The 25,860-nt window shown below is 39.3% G+C and overlaps 2 protein-coding genes across 7 annotated transcripts; both read left to right on the plus strand.

Moving 5' to 3' along the window:
- The first annotated feature begins 32 nt into the window (after positions 1-32).
- Positions 33-11,833, plus strand: LOC145484066 (uncharacterized). 4 transcript variants are annotated; one of them, XM_081462676.1, is made up of 9 exons: positions 34-218; positions 844-1,025; positions 1,882-2,001; positions 2,268-2,395; positions 3,598-3,935; positions 5,317-5,496; positions 8,074-8,174; positions 8,933-9,380; positions 10,360-11,833. In XM_081462676.1, the coding sequence occupies exons 2-9, from the start codon at positions 980-982 to the stop codon at positions 10,634-10,636; spliced, it is 1,638 nt and encodes a 545-aa protein (XP_081318802.1). In that variant the 5' UTR covers positions 34-218; positions 844-979; the 3' UTR covers positions 10,637-11,833. The 4 variants fall into 4 exon arrangements, with proteins under 4 accessions (XP_081318803.1, XP_081318802.1, XP_081318800.1 ...); XM_081462674.1 differs by having other exon boundaries at positions 946-1,025; XM_081462677.1 differs by lacking the exon at positions 844-1,025 and having other exon boundaries at positions 33-218.
- Positions 11,834-11,888: 55 nt separating this feature from the next.
- LOC145484065 (putative flavin-containing monoamine oxidase A) lies at positions 11,889-25,258 on the plus strand. Of its 3 annotated transcripts, XR_014048981.1 has the most exons (9): positions 11,889-12,828; positions 13,724-14,135; positions 15,047-15,175; positions 15,700-15,827; positions 18,889-19,220; positions 19,829-19,929; positions 21,148-21,574; positions 21,939-22,546; positions 25,072-25,258. XR_014048981.1 is itself a non-coding variant. In XM_081462672.1 (8 exons), the coding sequence occupies exons 1-8, from the start codon at positions 12,163-12,165 to the stop codon at positions 22,216-22,218; spliced, it is 2,475 nt and encodes an 824-aa protein (XP_081318798.1). In that variant the 5' UTR covers positions 11,889-12,162; the 3' UTR covers positions 22,219-23,419. The 3 variants fall into 3 exon arrangements, 2 of the variants coding, with proteins under 2 accessions (XP_081318798.1, XP_081318799.1); XM_081462672.1 differs by lacking the exon at positions 25,072-25,258 and having other exon boundaries at positions 21,939-23,419; XM_081462673.1 differs by lacking the exon at positions 25,072-25,258 and having other exon boundaries at positions 12,773-13,580; positions 13,631-14,135; positions 21,939-23,419.
- Positions 25,259-25,860: the final 602 nt, after the last annotated feature.

Genomic DNA, 25,860 nt, shown 5'->3' on the forward strand with positions numbered 1-25,860 from the left:
ATGACAGAAAACTGCTGCCTGGATATTGTCTGATTGCATATTCATCTAAGCTCGTAAGATATGGAAGAACTTCTCCTTGCCAAGGAATGAAGCTTGGCTGGCAAAGCTATGGAAATCAAGTTTTTTATTATTTGAGGGGCAATGGAAATTTTTATCCAGAAAATCTACCAGCTAGCAGATGCAGGTGCCGAATAATCATCCAAAGGCCAACTGAAGAGGTGTGCATTTATAGACAATAAGCAACCAATTTTACTGTACGTAATATGCGATAAAAGCATACCGCATTAACGTGGTATCAATTCATTCAAATTTATCTTTATTTCAACCCCTGGGGGCGGTGAAGAGAGGGGTATGCAGGATTGTGGGACCATAATATTTAGTACGTAGGGTGGGGTAGGGTGGGTCCATGGGGTGGGGTGGGGTGGGGTAGGGAAGTTTGGTGATCAAATTATGTTAGGCTATGGTTAGCACTCATGGTTGCTTGTTGTTAACATTTTATTTCTTAGAATAGAAGGGACAGCATTGTCTTGTATAGTATTTGCCTTTTCCAACAAATAAAAGCTAACTGCTAGTAAGTTAGTTAGTAAGCGCTTTATTTGCAGAGGGTAGCACCTAAAAGTGTGTTCATTTTTACCAATTCTTTGTATTTTGTCTTGCCCTGCATGCTCATCAAAATATACTTGGTCATATGTACCAAATGTGACTAACACTAACCACAAACCCGGGCCACCAACATAAAGTGCATTTGGCAATCGTCATTTAACGAATTATCCCTGCCAATAAATAATTAGTGGTAAAAAAATCCACTGAATTTATAAACTGATAAGTTATTTTGATATCCAGGGAGTATAAGAAAACAGATCCCAATGTGTGTGAATCCTTGTGTTACTGCAAATTCCAAGTCAGAATAAGATCTGATTAATTAGACCTTATTATATTATAAAGTTACGAGTGAGGTCAAAGCACTGAGAAGACCACAATGAGTACAAGTTTGGTTGATGGGATTTCATCATCTCCTTTGCATGGTGCGTTAAATCTGTTTTCTGTTCTCTTGCACAGGTTTATTTAATTAGATTTGTATTTTGTCAGAGTGACTCAATACTAGTGACCCGGGGCATTGCCAATTACTCTTGACCATGAGTAATAAGTAAACCTAGGGTCGATATATCTGGCTGTTCCAGCGACCTACATGTAAAGGATTGGAGAGGCCATGAGCCCATTATTGTAAATGCATTTAACTCTGCCAGTTTCTGCATAGCATGACATGACTACGACTACTGCTAGTCCCATTCAATTTTTGTAGGTTGAATTTCTCATGTCATGCTAAACGCCACAATTCATGTACAAGTCATGCCACTTTCTTCACTAAAATAATATTGTTCCATGAAGATTTCAAAAAAAAAATTGTCTCAAATTCCTGCCTTACATTTATCATTTCAATTTTGTATTAATAGTAAGTAGGATGTAGGTTATAAATGTAAAACACAGAAAATGTTCTAGAATTTGTTACAACTGATTCAAATACATTTTTTCTTATTCAAAAGGATTTAAACAACAACAAATTTAAGTTGCACTATCTAAAATGGCCATAAAAGTAAACCACAACCCAATTATACTCTTGTTTGATGAGATGCCAACTGTGAGAATGAACTGACTAAATTGCTGAAAAACTCAACATGAGGACCCTAGACTCAAATAATCTGATCTGCACCTCTTGTACAGATTCCAACAGGTTGAACCACTATAAATAATACTTCACACAGTTGCCAGACCTAGTCAGAGTTACTTTCATGGGATAAAATTCAATCTGTAAGGTTGAAGCTTAAGCATTGCTTAAAGCTCTTACCTTTGCAATAATGTTGATCTTTTCACGGAAAGCAGGGCATTCCCATGATACCCAAGTTGCCGTTGTTGGTGGAGGAATGGCTGGCTTGGCAGCAGCGTCTTCATTGTCAGAGGCTGGGTTTGATGTCGTGTTGTTTGAGGCTGCTGATTACCTAGGTAAAGAGAGATTTCTCATTCTTTTATCTTTGAAATGCTCAGGCCAACATAACTACACATCATTATCAGCATCATCACTGTCTCTGACACTGTCACCTTCACTGTCATAATCATTATTATCATCATCAACATCGCCGTCATCATTATTAAGTTTGTAAAGGTAATAAGACGTCACCTTTGTTAAACCATCCCCCCCGGGGAAAGAAGTTGTAAATGATGCAGTAAAAAGATTTATGTCATTTTTTTGTTGTGTTGTCACTCTGTAGGAGGCAGAGTGAAGCAGGTTCAGCCATTCAAAGGATTTGCTCCTATTGATCTTGGTGGTGAGTTTATTCATGGTTCAGACAGCATCATAAACAGGACTGCAAAGGAAAATGGTTGGGTTGTTCAACCAGTAAGTCCCAGATTTAATTAACCCTGATTGTTTATTAAGTTGTCTACTTAGGTAAACAAACATTCTCTGTACTCAATTCTTCCACTACCCAAGAAATGCGAGATATTTCAAAATGCCAAATTCCAAAGCTTGAATTTTCCACATTAAGGTAGTGTCTTAGCCTGTTAACAGGCTCCTGTTTGGGGTATACAGTGTAAAACTTTTAGTACTGCAAAAACTGTGTATAATTAGCACTTACACTACGTTGGATCAAGGTAGATCATGACCGTACCAAAGCATAAGAAACTATAAGGAATACTGTAAAGGTCAGCCAAACAATGTGAGAGGCGTGAATACAATATTTCGGCTGGCCAGTACCAGCCTTCTTCAGGTTTCTTGAAAAGAATGCGAGTTTACATGGTTTATATGTACATAAAGAGCCGACCGCTCACCCCAGACCACGCTCGGTTTTCTGCACTCATCTATTTCTTTTCCCCCTATGCTCCTATCAGGAGCCTGTTCACAGGCTAGTAGTCCCAGCAGTAATCTTATATAAAAAGGACGGGCTGCTCATTGGAAATTTTGAAAAAAACCCTCAAGAGGTATCAAGATCCTGTTTTGTGGGCGTGGTTTCAATTTTTTCCACCCCTAAGAGGTACCAATTCTGAAACAACACTTTTCCTGTCACATTTTTTCCAGCTCAGTACCCTAAAAGGTGCTGCACAACCTCCCACTGTGAGCCTTTTGAGGATGAACACCCTAAAGGTACAATGAACACCCCTATCCTTTTTATATGGGAGTACCCCCCCCCCCTGTTTGGGCTAGTGGTGTCTTTGATTAGCTGTATCCTGTGTGTAGACACTGACGGAAAAATCAGCAGACAAACACAGTCTGAATACTGTTCATTGGATTCGCTCCGATGAAGGGCTAAGCTCAAAATGTCAGCTTTCAAATCTCTTGATGGTGGCCCGTTCACATTATCAACCCAGTTGATAAAACCAAATTATGGTGGTATATTCCCCACCGACGCAGCACCACAGTTTCTTTAGAAACTTACCCTCTCCGCAGTCTGAATACTTCGAGGCTAATTAGATTTTGTACAGTTTTAAATAACGAACAATCTAGCTCTCAGATCTCTCTCTCAGATCTCTCTCTCAGACATTGTCCAAACACTGACAGACTCTTCAACATACAAAAATGTTCTTATTTCCCTTAATTTACAGTGTTATAAGTGTGAAGGACTTGAGAATGAATACATGTTCTACTACAAAGGCAAATTACATCCATTGTTAAGTAGTCATCCGGATATTCAGAAAGCTTGGAAGGCTTGGGATGATATCATATTCTTTTGGGAAAAGAGATCTAGAAATGATCATCTTCAAAGTACGGAAAATTTTCATGAGACAGACCAAGAGGCAAATATTTACGACAGTGGTTGTAAAAGTGCTGAGGATCACCAAACTCAACCTGATTCAGTATCTATAAAGAATTCTGGAGTCACAAAATTAGAAGAAACTCAAGAAATGCATTGCAGACAGAGCACTGTGAATAGTGATTTAAAGTGAGTTGGGAAGTAATTAATATATTAAATAAATAATTAAGGACATTTGCATCCAATATGTCTCTGAGGATAGATTTTTCAAAACTTATCATGAAGTATGGGGGCTTGACATTGTGACATGAATTTTGTGTACAGGAAGGATGCGTAGTAACAACTGGTGTGAATGTCCTTAAGTTTAAGACAATGAAGTACTCTATTAAAATCATTAGTTGATTTAAATCTGCCTTTTTGTAGTAGAAAAGTTAGTGTAAATCAAGTCAATCAATTTAATGTCATTTTTAAATGTCACAGAAGTCTTTAATTTGTTGCAATAATTGCAACAAATTAACCTGCTGACACCTTGCCAGCCAAAACCAGCTCTTGAATCTCTGTCAGTTAGCTCAAATTGTCTGGTTATCAGGCAATAATTATCAGATTTGGTTTCCATCAATTCATTTAAATTCATTGGTGGAAATCCAGTGGATAAATTCAGATTGTTTTAACATGATTATGCATGTGTTATCTCCAGGCTCAGAAAACCATTTGACAACAACAGTGTATATGCTATATAAACAGCATTTTTTTGTATCCTGTTTTACTGATATTTTTCTCTTTGAATCGAAGTTCAGTTCCTAATGTAATGAAAGAGACTGAACGATTGTGCATGTAGGAGAATAGGTGTGGGTGGAGGTGCTTGGGCCACTACCCAAAACCCTTACCCTATTGAAGACCATAATCTGTGATTTTCCCTACCCTATATATGACCTGAGCGACCAAAAATTTGATACCCTATTTACGACTGGCCCTCAAATCAATACCCTGTTTTGGCCTGCCTTATAATTAGTTCCTTAGTTCAGACCGATGTTAAAGGTATTGTGAAGGACTGTTGATGGTCTTGTCGGTGATGAAAAAGTAGCTTCGTCTAAAAAACTGCATCCAATTCAAGATTAGAGTGCAAAAACCATACTTTGTTTGAGACTAAAATGGCCAAAATTGATACCCTTTTTCTAGCCAAAACAGCTAAAAACCACATACTTTGGGGCTGCGCATACCTCTATAGCCCATATAAGGGAGTATTCCACACACCCCCCCCCCTCCACACACACACACACACACACACACACACACACACACACACACACACAGACATACCAGGCCAATTTCACAGTTCTATGCTCAGTGGTCACGCCTTAAATGAACAGAAATGAGGTAGGAGTTGGCTTTGTTATGATGCAAACCTTGTTACCTTTCAAATGTAAATTATCCTGTTATTATGCTAACTTATTCCTAATCTCTATCATCTCAAGGCCAACCCAAACCTCGCTTCCATGCAGAGGCTAGGATACATGTCACAGAACTGTAGAATGGTCTATTCAATTGTTGAACCATATTTTTATTATAGGGCTTCACTTAGAGACATGAGTATTCAGGAGTGGTTGGAAAGAAAGGAGTGTGACGAGGATGTAATTGCAGTGTTTGAAGCCATGTATTGTCAAACCATAGCTGCCACACCCAAGCAGATGGGGCTGTTTGAGTCTGCACGTGAAGAAAATGCTTGGCAATATGGTAGTGGCAACTATAGGTGAGTCAGTTTAAATGAATCTTTCCTAGGAAGATCAGCATGTTATGTCTCCTTGCAATTTCAAAAAATTGTCAAGTGGACAGGTGATGAGAATAACAACTAGTGAGACAATCTCAGATAGTGCAGAGCGCAATTGATAGCTCTGGTACAGTAGTCCCATAAGTACTCACCCCTACTCGGTTCACTTCCGGTTTGTGTCTATCTTGGTAGTCTGCTACGGCTTTTCCCCTTTGCAGTGTGTATGTTTCAAGGTTGTATTTTCATTCAAGGTCCAAACATTACGCACAAATTAATTACTACTGGTGCTTTAAGTTGATTTTCGTTCATTTTAAATTCAACAATACGCTGAAGCAGCAAACGTGACAATTTAGCTCTTCACGCCAACTTTGTAACTTGATACTTTTGTTTTCCTCGCAAAGCCATGTAATATGAAACCCCTGTTTTCTCCAAAACATACGGAAGATGTCCTTGTTTTTTGGAGATAAATGAAAGAAAGTTAAATATCTGATGTAGTGATGAAGAAACGGAACAGAGACGATGTTTTACTAAAAATGCAAATTTTTACCGATGAACAAGAACTAATTTAATTATCAGATAGTCATGAAATACCACTTTCTTTTTCTGTTGCCACCTTTGTTGTTAACAATAAAACAATTCAAAATTAACACACAACGATATTGATGGCTGAGAAGCTTTTCAACGAAAAGTATTGAAGATAAACAGCGCTACTTGGCCGATATGAATGAGTCTCCTCACAGACTGATTAAATTAATTTGCGCTTTCATTAGGTGCCACGGCGTCTGCAGCAATATTTGAGCATTTTTCTGGTTTCTTTTGTTACAAATTCACAATTTGCGGAGTATTAACGCCACTAACTTGAGAACTTTTTGGTCTCTCTTACAGACACAATTAAGGCAAGAAATAAACAAGTCGCTAAGGAGAAGCAATATATTTGAACTCTGACAAGCACACTATTGTAGATTGAAAACAGCAGATGATATCTGTTGAACCGACCTGTTTGTAATTCTAAAAGCTACGCAGCCACAGTAACGTTTCACTTTTGCAATAAAAAGGGACAACTGGCGCTACCTGAAAAATAACTGCCGTCCTTGGTCACATGACACGATATATAAAATACTGCGTGTAAAGATAGTGTATAACACTAACAATGCTAGAACGCATGCGTCTTACATGTTGAGCTCTACCATAAGGAAAACCACTCAACATTTGTGCGTGATTCCGTATGCAATGTATCCTTCACCTAATATAGAGGCCACGAACCCTAACTAATCTACGCATGCGTTTAGGGCAAATTAGTTTTGTTCTAAGGAGAATGGTACCACAAGGAGAGCAAGGGGTTACCTGAAACAAATATATAGCTTTGCGATGTTCAAAGTTAAGCGACGGCGATGGAATGTGTTTTACGTAGAGTACACATGTACCTTTCCCACCCTACTCCCACTACTTCCCTGCCTCTAGACTAATTAATTAATTGAAATTAATTAATTAAACAAACATTAAAGTTTACACCTTAGCGCCATAGGGCCATAGTGCCATAGCGCCATAGTGCCATAGCGCCTTAGTTCCTTAGCGGCAGGCAACCCCCATAACCATCCCAATAGTGCACTCTGCACTAAAAATCATCAACAAGAGGACATTGTCTTGATAACCCCAAAATATTATTTTGTACTTGGAACTTGGTTACTTTGTCTCCATCCATGAACTGTACCACGTGACCATATAGGTGTGTTTCCACCAGCTTTGATAGGCGTGACTTAATAGTCTATAACTGAATAACTGTAGTTTACTTTTACCTTTTACCAGTGGTGGAGGCGTGCTGTCCTCATGGTTAGTGCACTTATCTCTGGATCAAGCGGTCTGGGTTTGAGCCCTGGCCAGGGTCATTGTGTTGTGTTCTTGGGCAAGACACTACTCTCACAGTGCCTCTCTTCACCCAGGTGTATGAAAGGGTACTGGCAAATTTAATGCTGAGGGTAACCCTGCAGTGGACAGGCATCGCATCCACGGGGGGGGGGGGGGGGGGGGTAGAAATACTCCTAGTTGCTTCATGCTACTGAAACCGGGATAAGATCCGGCCTGATGGGCCACTTGGCCACTTACCTACTTTTACCAATGGTCCCCAATGCTGGCTCTTTTTTTTTGTGAATCTTTAGGTGAGCAGAAATTAACCATCATAAACTAACGACCACTTGTTCAGTCATTGACATACCATGCCCAGCTTTTTTTGTCTCACTCTCTCTCTTCAATTTCACTTTCCTTTCTCGCTTCAAATCTTTGTTGAATTTCCTTACAAAAGGAAAGAAATCCAAGTGACATGGTTTCAATTCAAATCTGAAAATAAAAAAATGCGAACATGTCCTTCCAAAATTGAGAACACTGGTTGCTACGAAAATTTCTTGTACTAAGGAAACTCAAGAAGCGTAAAAAAAAGTAGTTTGCTTGTTTTTGCTTGTTCTCTCAAATTGAGTGCACGGTGGCACTTCAGTCGGTTTCCGCTTCTTTGATTTCATTCTTTGAACTTGCCGTAATTTGTCTTTTATCTTTTTTTTTTTTTAGGTTGGCTGAATCATACTCGCTGCTCGTAGAACATCTCTTAAACAAATGCGCTAAAGTTGATAAACGACTCTGCTGGCAAGTGAAAGAAATCGACTGGACAGGTTACATGATAATAATGATTGAATCATCCCATCATTTATACTAGAAGTTCTGCACTCGAATAAAGTTCAGCGGCACTTTACTAGCACACGCTTAGTGCGGGCACTCCTCTGACTTGGGCGCCCCATTCGGGCACCTCATTGATGCGGGCACCCTGCAAATAAAATATACAACACCTGTTAATAAGGACATTTTCTGTTACTCCCTTTGCCCTAGTTATGTAACGTTGTCAGACTGTACTAGGAGCTTAAACAACGACGACGGCGACGCCGAGGACGATACCGAGTCAGAAATGAGTTTATATATTGCCCGCGAAATTCGCAATTGTCCAGATCTGTTCAGTACGCCAATGGCTGGTGCAATGACAGCGTTCAGTTGCAAATGGAAGTACGAAAAATTAGCCGTCGTCGTTCGCGTTCCTCAGACAACGTAGAACTTGGTCATTTCACGCTGTTGTTTTGGAGAGGACGGCAAAGAAATGTACAAAGATTTATAACGCATGTGCACAGCTATTGTTCTACTCATTAAACCTTTGTTTGGTGACGTTCCCGTTGCCGTCGTCTTCGTGGTTTGCTTATAAGCTGTCTAATCAAGGGGCTATGTCGTGTACCTTTCAGTATTGTTTCAATGTATGCAAGCTTGGTTGGGATGTCAACCGCTCATAAAATTGAATAAACAACTGACTAATGATTTCCCTTCCTCCTTCTCTCTAAAATTTCAATTTTGTGTTAAGCCCTATTACCGTTAATATTCAATACAGGTGCCACTGGTCAGAATAGAGAACGGAAACAGGATAAATCAAACCCAGCTGGAAAGGTTTGCCTGAAAAATCAACGCGGAGAAACGTTCACCGCCAAATACGTCATCATCACTGTTCCTCTAACAGTCCTTAAAGATGGAGATATCTTCTTCACTCCAGCCTTGCCGTCGAGCAAGAAAAAAGCCATTGATTCCATTGAGATGCGAGGAGCACTGAAAATCGTATGTCGGTTTAAGTCACAATTCTGGCCGGACAATCTGAAACTTATTTATAGTGTACGGGGGTTTGTTAGCCAAATTTGGATGTACTCACGTGATTCCACGCACAGTCATGAAAAATGTCACCTGGTTGCTGGCTTCGAGACTGCTGAGCCCGCTGAAGAGAAAATTCATCTCAGTGGACAGGAAGTTTTGGATGGATTTCTCAAACATTTGGACGAAATATTTAGGTTAGTCTATCATTACACAGCATAAAAACCAAACTTTACTGCCAAGTAATGTCGTAAACTTCTCATTTAATCAGTTGTAAAGACTGCCTTTGCACTAGCTATACGCTAATTAAAGCCTTCCTGATATGCCAACTTTACGTTGCGTAACTGTCGGCGTTAAAAACCTTAAACGACATTTAAGTTATACAACAACTTTAATAAGGAGATTGAAGCCAACTTTAATTTTTCGCAAATTTCTATTTTCATGCTGTGTTGCCTACGAAAATGTCTGCACTTTAAAATTAAATCGACTTTGCTTTGAAATTCCTTGTAACTCAGCTCTATGAAGGCCCCGTCTACACTACGGTGGGGAAAATTTGAAAACGGCGTTTCCACTCTGAAAACCCATGAAATGTTTTCCGTCCGGACTACGCAGAGAAATTTGAAAACGCAACAATCGCCGGTCATCTTGGATTTGTGTTTGAAGAAAACTCGGTCAAGGAAATCACATGACTATCGTGAAGCAATCGTTTTCAAAAAGCTCCGTTTTCAAAATGTTTTCCGTCCACACTAAAACACAAACGCGGCGTTTTCAAATTCATCAGGTTTGAAGAGCGTTTTCCAAAGGCTCTGTCTTCTCCGTTTTCTCCGGCGTAGTGTGGACGCATTTTTCCACTCGATACCTGTAGACCAAATCGTGGTGGAAGCAAAAAAAACAACTGGAAGCACGAATTTTTTCCTTTGATTTTAGGAACTTGTCCTTAAAAGAATTCAGCACAGATAGAGAGACAAGCCGCTTATCTTTTTCTTCGGCAATTTGAAACTGAGCAAAGTTCGGTGATAATTTGGCATTTTGGCAAATGTTTAGAGTGCTAGTTTCTGTTCGAGGGCCTGTGTAGAATTCTTTCAAAGACGAACTCTTAGATTCGAAAAAAAAAATTCCGTATTTTTCGGCCGTGAACTCAGTTTTAACCGAGACTAAAACTTTCTCCTTTCACAGAACCGATTCAAACCCGCATCCTGCCTCAGACTCATACATGGACTACGTCTACTACCATTGGTCAAAACATCCCTTTATTCGGGGAGGCTACAGTTCCCCTACTGCTCATGCGCACGGGCTGCGTGACGAGCTTGCCAGGCCTGTGGAGGATCGCTTGTTCTTTGCGGGTGAAGCTACGAGTGTCACGGCCTGTGCAACCGTTCACACTGCTATGGAAACCGGGTTTCGGGCCGCCCGCGAAGTTTGCAGTCTTGCCAAGCGCGTTCACAGGAAGTGATTAAAATAGGAGAACTTAAGCAAACCACGACAGCAACGGTAACGAGAACGCCACCAAACAAAAGGTTTGATGAACAGAACAATAGCTGTGCACGTTCGTTATAAATCTTTGTACATTTCTTTGCCGTCTTCTGTACAGCAATAACGTGAAATGACTAAATTCTGCGTTTTTTGGAGAACGCGAACGACGACAGCTAGCTTTTTTTCCTATATATATTTGGAATTGAACGCTGGCGTTACATATTAAGCTTGAACAAGTTCTGAGACCAATAGGCGCACTGAACAGATCTAGACAATTGCGAAATTCGAAGGTAAAAGACAAATTCATATTTTACTAGGCGTTGTCCCCGGGCTCGCCGCCGTCATTGCTTAAACTCTCTATTATTATCCACGGAACAACTGGGTACCGTGTTTAAAATAACTTGAAAGAGTAAGGCCTATATGGGGGGTGAACTGTTCTAATCCTTCAAGGACATTTTTCCTCTCTACTGACTTTCTACTCAATGCGTGAGCTTGACCGCACGCTGATGACAGTAACATATAATTAAATCAACTTTTTTCTGATCTTCATTCCTGACCCTTGTCTTTTTTCGTTGTCCTCTCCTGATCTGAAAAAAATACCGAATGAGTTTTGTCAAAGTTTAAAGTTTCCATGGCTTTATGTAAATGTTTCCATTTTCTCTTGATATCTTCAGACAGACAGACAGACAGTCAACCTTTATAAAGCTCAGTAGCTTATGGGTTTGTGCAAAAACAACAAAATAAACGTTAAATTAAACCAGGGGGCTCCTGATTAAACTTCGTACGAAGTAGATATATGATAGATACAGTTCATCTAAAATTCCTCCAAAGGCTCCTCTGTGTGTTTTAAGGGTGATCTACACTACCAATCTATCCTTGACCATACGTTGAAAGCTCGAACCCTAGATTTTTTTTTTTTTTTTTTTTTTTGAATGATTCAGTTAATATCTTTTTAGAATCGGTTATTCACATTCGCAGAGTTCGATCTCTTTTAAACACTCCAATGTGGGAGCAGGGATAGCGAAGTGGCGAGAACGCTCGCCCCCGACCAATGTAGCCTAGTTTCGCCTTACTTCAAGGTCTCCCGTTTCCTCCCTCCACGGAACCAACATCTCCAAATTCCAATTCGACCAGCATGAAAACCAGCTAAGGTTGATGCGGCTTCCTCTCTAAAAATTGTAATTTACTTATTTTATTTATTTAATAATAACGTACAGTAAGCGCTGTCGAATTTCGGACGTTTTCCCCTCCAAAGTAGGCAAGACTGGCTCACAAGTGGAAGTAACATTGTACGCTTTTGCACATGTTGGGGTGAGGTTCGCCTGAAAAGTTCAGCGTTCCATCAAGGTTCATTAAATCGTTTTTCTATTATTATTATCGAAGGTAGTCTGGAAATTTAATGTTCGTATTTCAAAAAATTTGTTCTTGACAATGCCCGACCCCCGCGGCTGACTTGTTGTAGCAAATACCCTCCACCGGCAGGGTAAGTTTTCAAATACCCGACAAATGCCCATGCAGGGGATGGGTGGGTGTAAAATTGACAGAGCCATAGATAACTGGTCAGCTTTCAACCAGTTGGGATTTTTAGGTTCTTTTTTAAGTTTTCAGTTTCATTTACAATATTTGTTTCTCGCGATTGATGGTGTCTCCATTAGCATAGCAGAGCTAAAAATAACGTGGTTTGCTTTTTGTACCCGAGAGTACCCGTCTGAGGAATGCGAAATGTTTAACGCACCAAAGACCCTGGGGACGACCATTGTTTCAGAGTCACTTGCATCAAAACCAGCTCGGGAATCTCCGTGCAGAAAAATTCTGTGTACAAATTCTGCAGTCACCGTCTGCACAGATATCTCGTTATCCAAGATGCGAATCGTAAACTTGGCTGAAGAGTTTCACCTCGTCGAAGAAATATTCCTGAACGTTGATTTTTCTGGCGATGGACACTGGATCGGAGAATTCCTTCAGCAAAGGCATTCATTGAAAAATCGAATGAAAACAGTCCTTGTAACTTTGCAGGAGGTGTCTGTATTTGATATCGTTCTTGTTGAACACTTTGCCAGCGGAAACTATGGATTCGTGAAGTTATTAACCTTCAATGATCGATATCCAGAAGGCAACGAATGCAGGCTGCAGTTAACCTTAATAAATGAGGCCATTTCTGTTGTAAACAAGGTTAGTTTTCACATACTATCTGATACTATGCATACCGTTAATTATGTTTTAAGGTTATTATGCTGACCCACTTAATATGCTAAATGTAAAGCTCTGTCATCCTTTTGAGACATCTCTCTTTGCTTACTAAGTGGGTACAGATAAAGTTTGTCGTTTGTTTTTCCTCCTCAAAAACCCTTCACTTGGTCATGTTAGACCGGGTTGTAAGACCTCTGGGATTTGAATCGACAACAATCAGTGGATGGTTATTTATTTGGTCAATTTTTGATTTCCACACACAAGCGACAGCCAATTAGAGGCTTATCAGGGGCTAAGCAATGCCAGAGAAGAAATGCCATCGGAATGGCATTCTCTTATATATCTTCAGACTATGAGGGGCTCCTCTTCTTGGTCCAAATGTTACAGGAGTGGGAACCTAGCCTTGCAAAATCTCTTTTTTGTGGTCAGTCGTGCTCCCAAAAGTGTTAAAAAAGTCCTTCAAAATAATCTGAACTCTGTTTGACTAATATATTAACAGCTGATTTTAATACAGTCAAACCAGGATGTGGCCATTGTGCACGGAGAGGTGGCCCTTATGTGGAGGTAGGGGTGTAATATGAAACCAGTGTTCTTTTCGGGGTACAAAATTTATATATATATTTTAAAAAATGCGTATTTTAGCATATAAATACATAACACAATCAAAATATATCAATAAAATAAGAACTCAATAGAAACAGGGGCCAACGACGTGTAGTACAGATCAAGGAGTTGTGACCTTTTCCAACAAAAAATTATGTGGTTTTGCATTCACTGTTTCGAGGTTCTACTGTAATAATATTGAACTTGGTGTATTCAATTATTTGTACTTAACATGGTGTATTAGACTGTAACTTTCTTTTTTCATTTTTTGCAGTATGCTCAGCAGTGCGGTCATCATAACTGTGATGAAATTTTTAGTATGGTCAGCAAAAAGCATAATTCCACAATAGTCAGTAAACAAAGATGGTCTGAACAGTGCAAGTGTCTGTATGCGGCAGGATTTCGTCTTATAGAAACTGATAACAATACATCAAATATTTCGACTGAAAGTTGCGTACTTGTTTACAAGCCCAATTTATTGCCCAACTTCCAAGTAGAAGATGGTGTTGTAGGAGGTCATATAGATACATCCTCTGTACTGAACTTTTGTGAGGATCTCATCAATTCTATGGATTTTTCTGCTGATGGAAAACAAACTGTAGAGCAGATACAAGACCTCATGAACATTTTTAGAAAGAATTCTAGGCTGATGTTAAATACAGTAAAACCCTCCCTCCCTTGGAGTGGTATGTATGTTAATTTTGTTTTTGGTTTTGATTTTTTTCCCCCCAAATCGGTATTGTCTCTCCCTTTGTTCCTTGATTGAGTTAAGCCATTGTTACCACTGAATGTTGCTACATGAAAATTGAAAAACCTGTCAAACCATGCACAAATTCTCACACTCCTTATATAGAGTGGCATTGATTGAAGCATTAATTTGATGAACCTTTGAGGTTTGGGTCGAGCCTCGATTTAAATGTTGAAGATTTTCATTTCATTTGTCTGTGCATTTGAATTGTCCTAGAATAAATTCAGTATCTGTTTCCTTTAAACTAAATTAAAACTGGAAAGTTTGGCTTTAAAACTGATTTCATCAATCTGTAGATAGATAGATAGATAGATAGATAGATAAACTTTATTTAAACACAATAATAATTAAAGCTAAAAGCTTGTGGGGTTGTGTATTTAAATTTAACTTTGCTAAAAATTTAAATTATGATTAAAATGTTTAGATCTGTGAGTTGAATTTTGGGAATCTTTGATACAAATCATCAAACTGATTGGGGTTACACTGTAAAAAGAATAGTTATGTAGGTAGTGGTCCAAGTTTGATTGCCGGCTGGGGTCACTGTGTTGCTTTCTTAGGCAAGTCACCTTTCTCACAGACGGTGCCTCTCTCCACCTTGGTGTATAATGGCTACTTGCTAATTAAATTAACTATTTGGGAGAGAGAGGGGAGCGATGACCCTGCTATATATGGACCATCATCCCATCCAGGCATGAGTTCCATGAGTAAAGAACGACTCCTAGGTACTTTGTGCTACGGAAACTGGAGATAAGCACTGGCCTGATGGGCCACTAGGTTTGAATAGAATGCAGGCCTAGTACAGAAGCTTGAAATAGCAATAAGTTAACACTCTTCGGTCACTCATTTTAGGAAAGGCAGGACCTTGCCCTGCTAATCAAATAGCTGTTGTCGGTGGAGGACTGGCTGGTCTTGCTGCAGCCGCCTCTCTATCCAAGGCTGGGTTTGATGTTGTTCTTTTGGAGGCTGCCAACTATCTAGGTAAGTTTACATTAATAGGGAGCTTATTTTAAACCAAAACATCGCAGTTTTGGCATGTCACCAAACAAAAGATTTAATAAGCAGAGCAATGATTATGCATGTGCGTTATAGAACTTTGTACATTTCATTGTCATCCTCTGCAAAACAACAAAGTCAAATAACCAAGTTCTGTGTATTTTACAAGTTTTCATATTTCCTTTTTAAATTAATCACTGCGGGCATTACATATCAGCTTGATCAGGTTTTTAGACCGTATTGGTGCACTGAACAAATCTTAAGTATACAATATTATAACTGCCAAAGTCAAAGGTAAAAAAATAAATCCATTTTTTATCCACCTGTTCTTCATGGGTGTAGAGAGGCCTGTGAGAGTAAAGTGTCTTACCCGAGGACACAACAGAATGACCCCAGCATGAACCTTGGGGCCTAGAGCCCAGCCCACTTAACACTAGGTCACTGCACCTCCTGCAATGAATATATAGAACAAACAATAGGTTGTTTCTTGACTCATGTTCTCACTCTAGGTGGCAGAGTGAAGCAGGTTCAACCATTTAAAGGATTTCCACCAGTTGATCTTGGAGGAGAGTTTATTCATGGATCAAACACTGTGGTTAACAAGATTGCCCATGATAATGGCTGGGTTGTTCTACCAGTAAGTCAGTTTTATCTATTAAACAATTAGATTATGAGCTCGGGATTTCTATCACGCGATAGTTGACGAGGGTGCACAATCAGAGAACACCATTCATGATGGAACGCAAGTAGATTTATACTAACAATATTTATTATAGTTACCCACCATACTGTTTCACCTTGAAATAGTCATTGATCAAATTTTGACATCTTTTGACAACTTCTTGACCACTTTTTGCTGGCTTTTATTTGAATCGGCCCATTAAAACATGGGAAATGTTGAGGGCAGAGATATTAAATTGACAGATCCACCATTCATTCTTGAGGGAATTTCAAATGTCTGAATCTGCAAACATTTGAACTGGCAGCAAGTTGTTGCAGTTTGATTGGCCATTTCAAACGAAAGCCAGCAGAAGTTGTCATAAAGATGTCAAAAAGTTGTCAAAATTTATTGAAATAACTTTCCTGTGTAGCAACAGTTAGGCAAATAACAGATAGCACTGTAATTAAATGATAACAAATTGAAATACATATTGATAACTTTTATTACTTCACAAAAGTAGGATGGGATGGATTTGAAGATCACAGGCAGCCTTGTATTTTAAAATTTCTCTCAGTTTTGTTCTACTAGGTCTCTTCATAGCCATACCCAGTTTACTTTCTCTCTTTACCTGCTCTATTATAAGAAGACTCTAAATTGTCAGAAAAAGGAAACAGAACGGTAACACAATTATAAAAATACATACAGTACAAGTGAATGTATAAATGCAAGATTTGAACTGTAAAGAAAGATGTAAAGACAAGAATGATGTACACAATGCAGTGGCGGATCTAGGGAAGGGGCCGGGGGCCTCACCCCCCCCCCCCCCTGTTATTTTGGGTAGAACAGAGAAAAAATCACAGAAGGAAGAAAAGCTGGCAGAGCAAGCAAAGCAAAACCGGGTCCCCCTTGGCTCAAGGTCTGGATCCGCCACTGCAATGACAACTTATAATTAAGCAGTTGTGAAATTAACGCCTGAAAGAAAGAAAATACATTTATATAGTATAGTAACAAGATATTCAAAGTAGTTTACATAAATTAGGCTAACATGTTAGCTTGTATCAAGTGGATTGAACCTGGAGCTTGGCAGATTGAACAGCAAGGGTCTATAATGTCCTGTCATAAGCTTGTCCGACATCGCTCTCCTTGTTCTTATTGTCAGAAGTTTACTAGGATGTTATTCACCAAGTGCAAGGACAGCACTGGTAAAATATCAGTTGTCAGTCTTGACGATTCAGACCAAAAAACAGCATGGTCTCTACAGAAAAGACCATGCGAGGACCAATAACTGCAATCCTAACCATGCCCACCCTGGTACTGTATGGTGCAACTTTGTTTTCATAAATTAAAATTTAACAGACTTGAATTATTACCTCACTTACCTCTGACCTGCTCCTGTCACACGTCGGCAGGTCTCTAGCTAAGCAGGAAGAGCAACAATGATCTAGTATCAGTGGAGGTAGTGTGTCCAAATCGAACTGAGGTCAATTTCTTTTATTTGCATTGTGTAGTTTGACTTTTCTTTTTTGGACTACTGTTCAACTGGGTTATTTTCCCGGCACTTTAAATTACCTCCGAGTCAATTTTTCCAGTGAATAAAAGAGTTATTGCATTCGGGCACTTTATTACTTGGTCTGTTTGGCTTATTTTAGTTACTGGCAAGCGGCGTCGACAAAACCTGGATCGGACCGGATCGGATCACGGATCGGATCACGGACCGGATCACGGACCGGATCACGGATCGGATCACGGATCGGATCACAGAAAAAAAAACAACAAAGTTTTAAAGAAAAAAAAAATCAAAAACAAAAATCAAACCGTTTATAAGATAATAATATATAAAAAAATAAAAGTGGAAAACTAAAATATGTTAAATGAAAATAAGAATCCCGAATTTGACGCAATGACATGTTAATTACAGAGAATGACAAGAGGTCATTTAAAAAGCCACATAAGCGCCTAATTTACGACGAATTTAAATTGTAATGAACAGGCAGATGTAGTTATATTTGAACGTTAGTTGGCTCGAAGCTTGCGTGAACCTCCCATTCTCGTTTTTGAAATTGTTTTCAGTGGCTAATTCTCGGCTACATTTTCGTGTTAGATGTGAGCGTTACAGTTGGCGTTACACACAATACAGTTAATGAGAAAACTTACGTGCGAAAGCTTAAGGACATGACTTGCTTTGAAGGAGCTAAGTCACGATTTGCACATCTTGAAAAAACTAGCCTAGTTTTTCAAGTTCGTCATTTGCAATCCCCGTTAATCTTTGCCATCCTTAACGATCCTCATTCCGTTTTGATTTGTTCTTGCCTCTTAAGTGTTTTCTATCCTAAAATGTTGTTTATTCTCGGGTTGCGTTATCGTTCACACTATCGATGTTATTCCTAGAATTTTTTGAAAAACAGCTATATTTCCTTGAAATACAAATGGTTTGTTTCGTTTTATTCCAGTGCGAAATATCGTATTCCAAACTCACATCTTGTAAAAGTATAGACTTGTCTCAAAAACGGAAATTGTTTGAAATCATCAGGTGTTTAATTTTTTAGTGTTTTTAGTTTTTGTGTTTCTATTCATACGTTCGTCCTATTATTACCATACTGACTCGTTTTATGACAGTTTACCTTTGATGCAAGTGATTACACGAAATATCATTTATCTGAACTGCGGAGAAGGATATGAAGACATGATTGATCATCGCAATCAAAACCCAACAGCCTGAAAAAAATTGATCTGTGACCAGCTCCCAGTTGGCTTGATATTATAAAAGAATAAAGGAATATCACACCTGAATTAAATAAAACGTTCTGCTCACAGTAGTCACTCTAGTGCAATTTGCTCAACAAAATTTTGGATTTTTTTCCTTGATCCGATCCGTGATCCGATCCGTGATCCGATCCGTGATCCGATCCGTGATCCGGTCCGTGATCCGATCCGTGATCCGGTCCGGTCCGATCCAGGTTTTGTCGACACCGTACTGGCAAGTGCCCTGGCAAGTAATAAATTTATTATTAACGCTGTTTTTCCGCACCCTTTGCAGGCCGCTCAATGTAAAGACAAAAAAGAAGGGACTAAAATCTACTACAAAGGAGAGCTTCACTCGCTGTCCAGTGATCAGCCAGACATTGTACTCGCTAGAGAAGCATGGACTGAAATAATCAACAGCAAATACAAAAGTCAAGACAATGAACCTGGATCTGAGTCAGATTCTTTGAAAATCAGACTTGAAGAGAAGGGTTTGTCACGTGATGTCCTGGACGTCATTGATTGGTGGAAGATGAAGATATCTGCGGGATCCTTAGCGCATTATGGGGTGCGTGAGGGAAGGCGTAGAATGGAGTCCAAATATGAGTGGGGACTTGAGGACTTTAGGTAAATGGATCTTGATGAGACGGGAACAGCTACCTCTTTATTTGGCGCTTTCCTTGCTCCTAGGCCTCGATATTTTGCCGCGGTCAATCATTTTTCGGTCACGTGGCAAATTTTGGGTCAAAATAAGTGTGGTTCGCACACTCGCGGCTACCACAGTTTTTTCCCGCCAAAATTACGCGTCCGATCACATGCACACTCGTTTTTTAGGGCGCTCTCCATTCAACCAAATATTCCTGAACTTTCGAAACGGGGAAAAATGGTGGGGAAATTTCCTTTGAAAGTTTCGGGAAAATCCAAAAATTGTTGAATTTCCGAAATGCGAACCAATCAACCGAAAATTTCCAGGAGCAAAATCAAATGGAACAGAAATGTCGGAAATTTCCGGTAAGAAATTTTCGAATTATGTGGGTATACCACGCGAGGATGTTCTCAATTCCGAAAATTCTGGAAAATGCTGTTTCATTAGACACAAGAAATTTCTGTAAAATTCAAAGCGGAATTTTTGGTCGAATGGAAAGCGCCGTTGTACTCACAGTAAAATTTGTATTAGAATCTTACTTAATAAGCTCTGAAGTAATTACTTTTGTTACTTCACTGCTTTTCTTCAGACTGGCTGAATCTTATTCTCAACTCGTGAAGTACTACTTAGATGACATTATAGATGTGGATAAACGTCTCAACTGGCAAGTTAAGGAGATTCTTTGGAAAGGTAAGCCTTTGCCTACGGAAGTTTGCACAGCCCGTGTTGTAGTGAGATCTTCTGAATGAATTTCGTAAACAAGTCAGCTTGCTGTAATTTAGAGACCTTTAGATCCACGTTTACCGCAAACGTCATACTGCGGTTTGAGGTTAGACGTTTGCCGTTCGCCATTCGGACGTAAACAGATTTAGATTGAAGTCAATTGGAGCAAATAGAAATCATCCTGTCAATACAGTAGAAATTGTCAAAATAACGCCGAATTTGAAAAAAAAATGTTTTCTAGCATGTGTAGTTTTCTAAAGAACTAAAACATCATAAAACACACATTCAACTTAAGCCGCCGCCATATTGGATTTCCACTTAGGATAAGTGCTTTTCTTCAAATAACAACAAAAGGCTAGGTAATTGCTTAGTTGCCTGAAACATTCATCCGATTTGTAGAAAAAGGGTCACTTTATTCGATTTCAGCATTTGTACGTGGCATAAAATACAATTCAAGGCAATAAAGCTTGTGTTAAATGACTCACGTGAAAACCTACTACTTGACGTTCAAAACGCCAGTCGAAAACCTCAAACGTGACGTCTGGCTTTGGTCACGTGATCCTTAGCGGTTAGCCGTTCGCAGGAAACGTGAACCTAAAAATTCTACCCGCGATCGGTTTTTGAATTTTCGCGCGCAGACACTGCATTCGAGCGCTGTAGTCGAGAGATACTTTATTGGCGAGGAAAGTGATTTTTAGGCAGAACATTCGATGTTTCTCGAGTCTGGCTCGACAAGAGCTGTCTGTTCAGTAAAGCTGTAGGTCAACACTAGAAAATTATAGTTAAGTAAGTTGATTCAAACGCATGATAGGTGGGCTGTGGCTGCGGTGCAGTCGTTGTTCAAGTTTGGTCTGACTGTGGTAAGACAGGTATATGACCAATGGTGGACTGCATTGTGACTTGTTTGGTTTTGTAATAATTGGAGTGTATCTGCAGTTTGACTATGATGTACTTTTTAGGGGAAGAGGGTCTACCGGGTGCTTGTTAGAGATGGATGACAGAAGGAACGCTTTTTATTTGATTATTATTTTTATTATTATTTTTTTTTTTTTTAAAAGATCTGTTCAATATTTAAAGGGGTCAGGCATAGTGAAAGGCGAGCGCTAAATCGAATTTCTACGGGTAAAATAAAACGCTGAGAAAAATGTCTTCATTTTCTCTATCATTATTTATCCTCTCGGGCAGGCGAAGACAGGAGCGAGTCCAACCCTGGCGAAAGAATTCTTCTGAGAAACCAACATGGCGAAGAGCTATCCGCGAAACATGTCATCCTCGCTGTCCCACTGATAGTCCTCAAAGATGGCGATATCAACTTTATTCCAGCTCTTCCTGCCAACAAGAATACAGCTATTGACACGATTCAGATGCTTGGTGCGTGGAAAATCGTGTGCCGTTTTAAACACCGCTTCTGGCCTGAGAACCTGCATCAGATTTACAGCGTGCGCGGGTTCGTTCGTGAGATATGGACTTGTACACGTGACTCGCCTGAAAGGGACGACAAATGTCACGTGATAGTCGGGTTTGAAACTGCTGAGCCTGCGCAAGAGAAGAGTGTTCTCAGCGGACGGGAGGTCTTACAGGGATTCTTGAGCTATTTGGATGAAATATTTGGGTACGAAAATAGATTATGCTTTTTAAGCCGATATAAATATATGGCGATCCAGATTGATTAATTAATTAAGTGGTTTGCTCGGTGCGTAATTTCATCGTTTTGGATTCCGTATCAAAAGGTAGAAGAAGTAAAATAAATTTTATAACCTTTACTCCTGAGCAGTGTTTTTAGTACCAAAGCAAGTGGGGCCAAGCAATCAAATAATCGAAATTAAACAGAACAAGATTAAAACCCAACTGTCAGGGAGCTAACCAGTTTGTTGTTAATATTAACGCGGCCGAGGAGTAGACCTCGAGCCTACTGTGAATACAGCAACAACATTACTACACTCCTACCAACCACGTAATTTGATTTTGATTTGCAGCACAACTTCTGACCTTCATCCCGCAACGAACTCGTTCATGGATTTTGTGTACTTTCATTGGTCCAATCATCCCTTTATACGCGGAGGTTACACGTCACCTACTGCTTATGCCTACGACCTTCGTCACGTGCTGGCCAGCCCTGTAGAGGATTGCCTGTTCTTTGCTGGTGAAGCCACTAGCCTGAGGTCTTGTTCAACTGTGCCGACTGCCATAGAAACAGGAGTACGAGCGGCAGAGGAAGTCTGCAGCGTGGCAGGACTGCCTTGGGCGAAACTTTAATGGCTGATCCATTACGGTCTAGACAACCAAAACTAGTGAATAACTTCACTTTAAAGTCTTTAACTGTCGAGAAGTGTTTTTATGGTCTGGAGATGAAAGACTGGTGATTGAACACTTAGATAAATTGCCGAGAAGTCCTATTTTAGTGAAAGAGATATTTTATTAGAATTCAAATACATATAAAATTACAAGAAGAAAATACGAGAGATACATTTCATGGTATTTCAAAATATTTATGTATTAAAGACATTCAACACATTCAAAGATGATTTTTACGGTGAAACTATGGAAACTGTAAAACGCCTTATCTCGAAAGGCTTCCCGTGTAGTCCAGCTGTTAAGGGACAAAATTGTTCGTTTTTTGATAAAAGCATCAAACTTGGCAGGGTAGCTAGCCTCCATAAGACAAATATTTCCTGATATGGAGCCATGCCAAATTTGCTTCCAGAACCATGGAATGCGCATGTCAAAAATATAGTATACAAGGCCCTTACATGGGAACGAGGCTGATGCAAAATACCGCTTATTTTGGCCTTCTGGGACTACTATGCCCAGTATCTTGCTTTTTTTTAATACAACAAATTAACTAATGCTTTTGAGTCTTAAATTATGTCACGTGACGTGATAGTCACGTGACCATTATTTTCAATTACCAGCAATAGGCACTGATGAAATCATTACCATTTTTTACGTGCCAATGTTATCAGTTGCAATGTATATTCTATTGTCTAGAGTAGGAAATTCAAACCTTAAATGTATGTTTGGGATGTACCAAAAACTTAATATCAGAACTATACATCAAATCGAGGCCGAGATACAGAGTCAATTTATATAGGTTTCATTGACATGATTTTCTTGAGTTACTTGCTTAGTGTGATTGAGACACCTTGTATTTCGCGTTTGAGACTTTCAAATATGCTGGAATAGATCAGGTATGTTACAATAAACACTTGCTGAACTTTTTGGTCTGAAGGAAACGTTTTGAAAAACAGCTTTCATTGGCTATAACGTTCCTATGCCTGCCTTTAAAAACACTAGCTGGATAAAGGTTCTTTTAGTTGCAATTTCCACCACAATTGCACAAACCGGTACAGTCAAGATTAGTCTTCAAGCATATGTTAATAACTTACAACAATATTCTACTTATAAACCTGATTTCTATGAATGCCGTGTGTTTAAAAATTACGATAGAGAAAGCGTTTAAATTGACTTATGAACCAAACTCTCTAATGTTACAGGGTAAGCTGTTGCAAAGGGTTACCCCGCTGTAAAACTATTTTTCATGTAGTTAGTTCTCGGGAAGGGAACAACAAGTTTGTTAACCGAGTCCCTCAGAGCATAATTTGATTCATTTCGCGTTACAAATTTAGAAGTGAGATATTCGGAAACCAGACCGTTTAAAGACTTGAAAACCATTAATTAGGGCTTTCTGAATTTGATGTTGAAATTGCAAGTCTTTCCAGCTGAGTCTGTAAAACAAGGAATCGACATCAGCGTCACAGCCCGATGAAGTTATTACTCGAGCAGCACAGTTTTGTTGTTTGTACCTTGTTAGATAATGTTTTGCCACAATTACCCAGACTAGGTTGCAGTAATCAAAGTGAGGTTGAACTAGAGGCACAAATGGCTTAACTCGCTTTAGGGCTCCAATTGCAGTTCTAAGCGATCTTTTTGCACATTTTATCAGTGTGGGAATGCCATGTTAGATTTTCATTGATATATACTCCAAGTGATTTCACAGAGGAAACTTGTTCAATCGGAACATTATCAATGGAGAGTTCGAGTGTATCAGATAGAGTACTTAATCTTTGCCTGGAGCCGATCAACAAAAATTCCGTTTTTGTAGCGTTCAAGGGAAGTCTGTTAGACACAAGCCATTTGCTTAGCTTTTCAAGGTCGTGATATAGACTAGACTGAATCCGACGCAAATCAGAACCAGCATAAGTGATGTGGGTGTCATCATCATTTATTCTAGGTACGCTAAACGATAGACAGTTACGCAAATCGTTAATATGAATTAGAAAAAAAAGAGGACCAAGGATGGTTCCCTGTGGCACACCACATTTAAGAGTAGTTAAGTCAGAGAGAAAGCCATTAACGGAGCACCGTTGTGTGCGATTAGTCAAATATGAATTAAACCAATCAAGAGTTTTCCCATGAGTTCTGCACAGAAATTAGTTATATCCCGTTAAGCCAGACTTTCGTGCGGAAATTTTCCAACTTTGATTTTTTTCTGAGAATTTTACCACTGTAACCTGATGAGTTAGTTATGTCAGAAATGTAAAAAAAATGGGGGTTCACCGAGAACATGCCCGAAAGAACACCCTAAATCTGAAAAAATCGGGCTTCGTTAGCGAATAAGGCCACAGTGTCTGTAAGCCCAAAAATATTGCAAGTAGATCTTTGAAATGAAATGTTCTCTGCCAAATATTGTTTCAGTGGACCTATTAGGTGAATTTAGTAAACTGGTGAGGTTCCTTTAAGAACAAGTTCGCATTTAGCGACCATAGTTTCACGCGCCTTGCAGCCGCAAGATGGCAGGATCCGATGTCCCATGGGCAGAAATCTTTTTAACTTCCCACATTGATTTTCTGTTCATTTTTGGACGATGTGGAGATATCTATCTATCTATCTATCTATCTATCTATCTATCTATCTATCTATCTATCTATCTATCTATCTGTCTGTCTGTCTGTCTGTCTGTCTGTCTGTCTATCTATCTATCTATCTATCTATCTAAATGTTAAGAAAATGTTAACCTTATAGAGGTTAGTAATCCTGGGAAGTTTCATGCTTTTATCACAAAACGAACAATTCTGGTTATTTTTGGCTCTTAACAGCAGGACTAGTGAGAGTATGGTGGGAAAATCCTTTCAGAAGTGACTTTTGAAGAAAAAAAAAGGAAAAAACGGGTTAAAGATGACTTGAAACTGTTGTTTATAAAGGAAACTGGTATTTACATGAGTCTCAAAGTCGTTCAAAATGTGCACTTAACGGCATTGATTAAAAAGGTCTAATTTATCGCCCTTGTGTATTTTAATATAGTGTTTAAGCAAGCAACCGGAACGATGATCCTGCTGGTATACGTTGGATCAATAGTGATCTAATCGGCTTTATATATAAAATGAAGAATACAAAAGCAAAAACCGACATAACGTAGAATGATTTTTTGAAGGTGTACTATATTTCGGCTGGCCAAACCGGCCTTCTTCAGGTACATAGTATATAGTATACTCAGCCGATTAACAGACTTTGACAGAGTTTTTAACTTGGAGTGTGTCAATTGAAACGACGGTAATAGCACCAGCTTAGGGCCAACATTGGGTTTGGAGTTCAGCCACAGTACTGAGGCTCATGCAGGAGGATTATCATTAAAAAGAGATTTAATCAAAATGTCATCTGCTTTTGAAAAGGCTCCCCGCAATGGACTCAATACCGAGAATACTAATATGGTCCATTGCAGACAGATTTCCGCTCTTTGGTATTTGGTCACCGATGCTGAGCAGAATTCCAGAAAAATAAGAAAGGCCCTACATACGGGTCATTGCAGATCGAGGAGTCATCCGATTGGGTTGTATCAGTTCAACATGAGTAATTTTCGCTTCAAGTGTTTACAAAAGTAATTCATTATGTATTTAATTG

Source organism: Orbicella franksi, chromosome 4 (assembly GCF_964199315.1).
Source record: "Orbicella franksi chromosome 4, jaOrbFran1.1, whole genome shotgun sequence".
Lineage (NCBI taxonomy): Eukaryota > Metazoa > Cnidaria > Anthozoa > Scleractinia > Merulinidae > Orbicella > Orbicella franksi.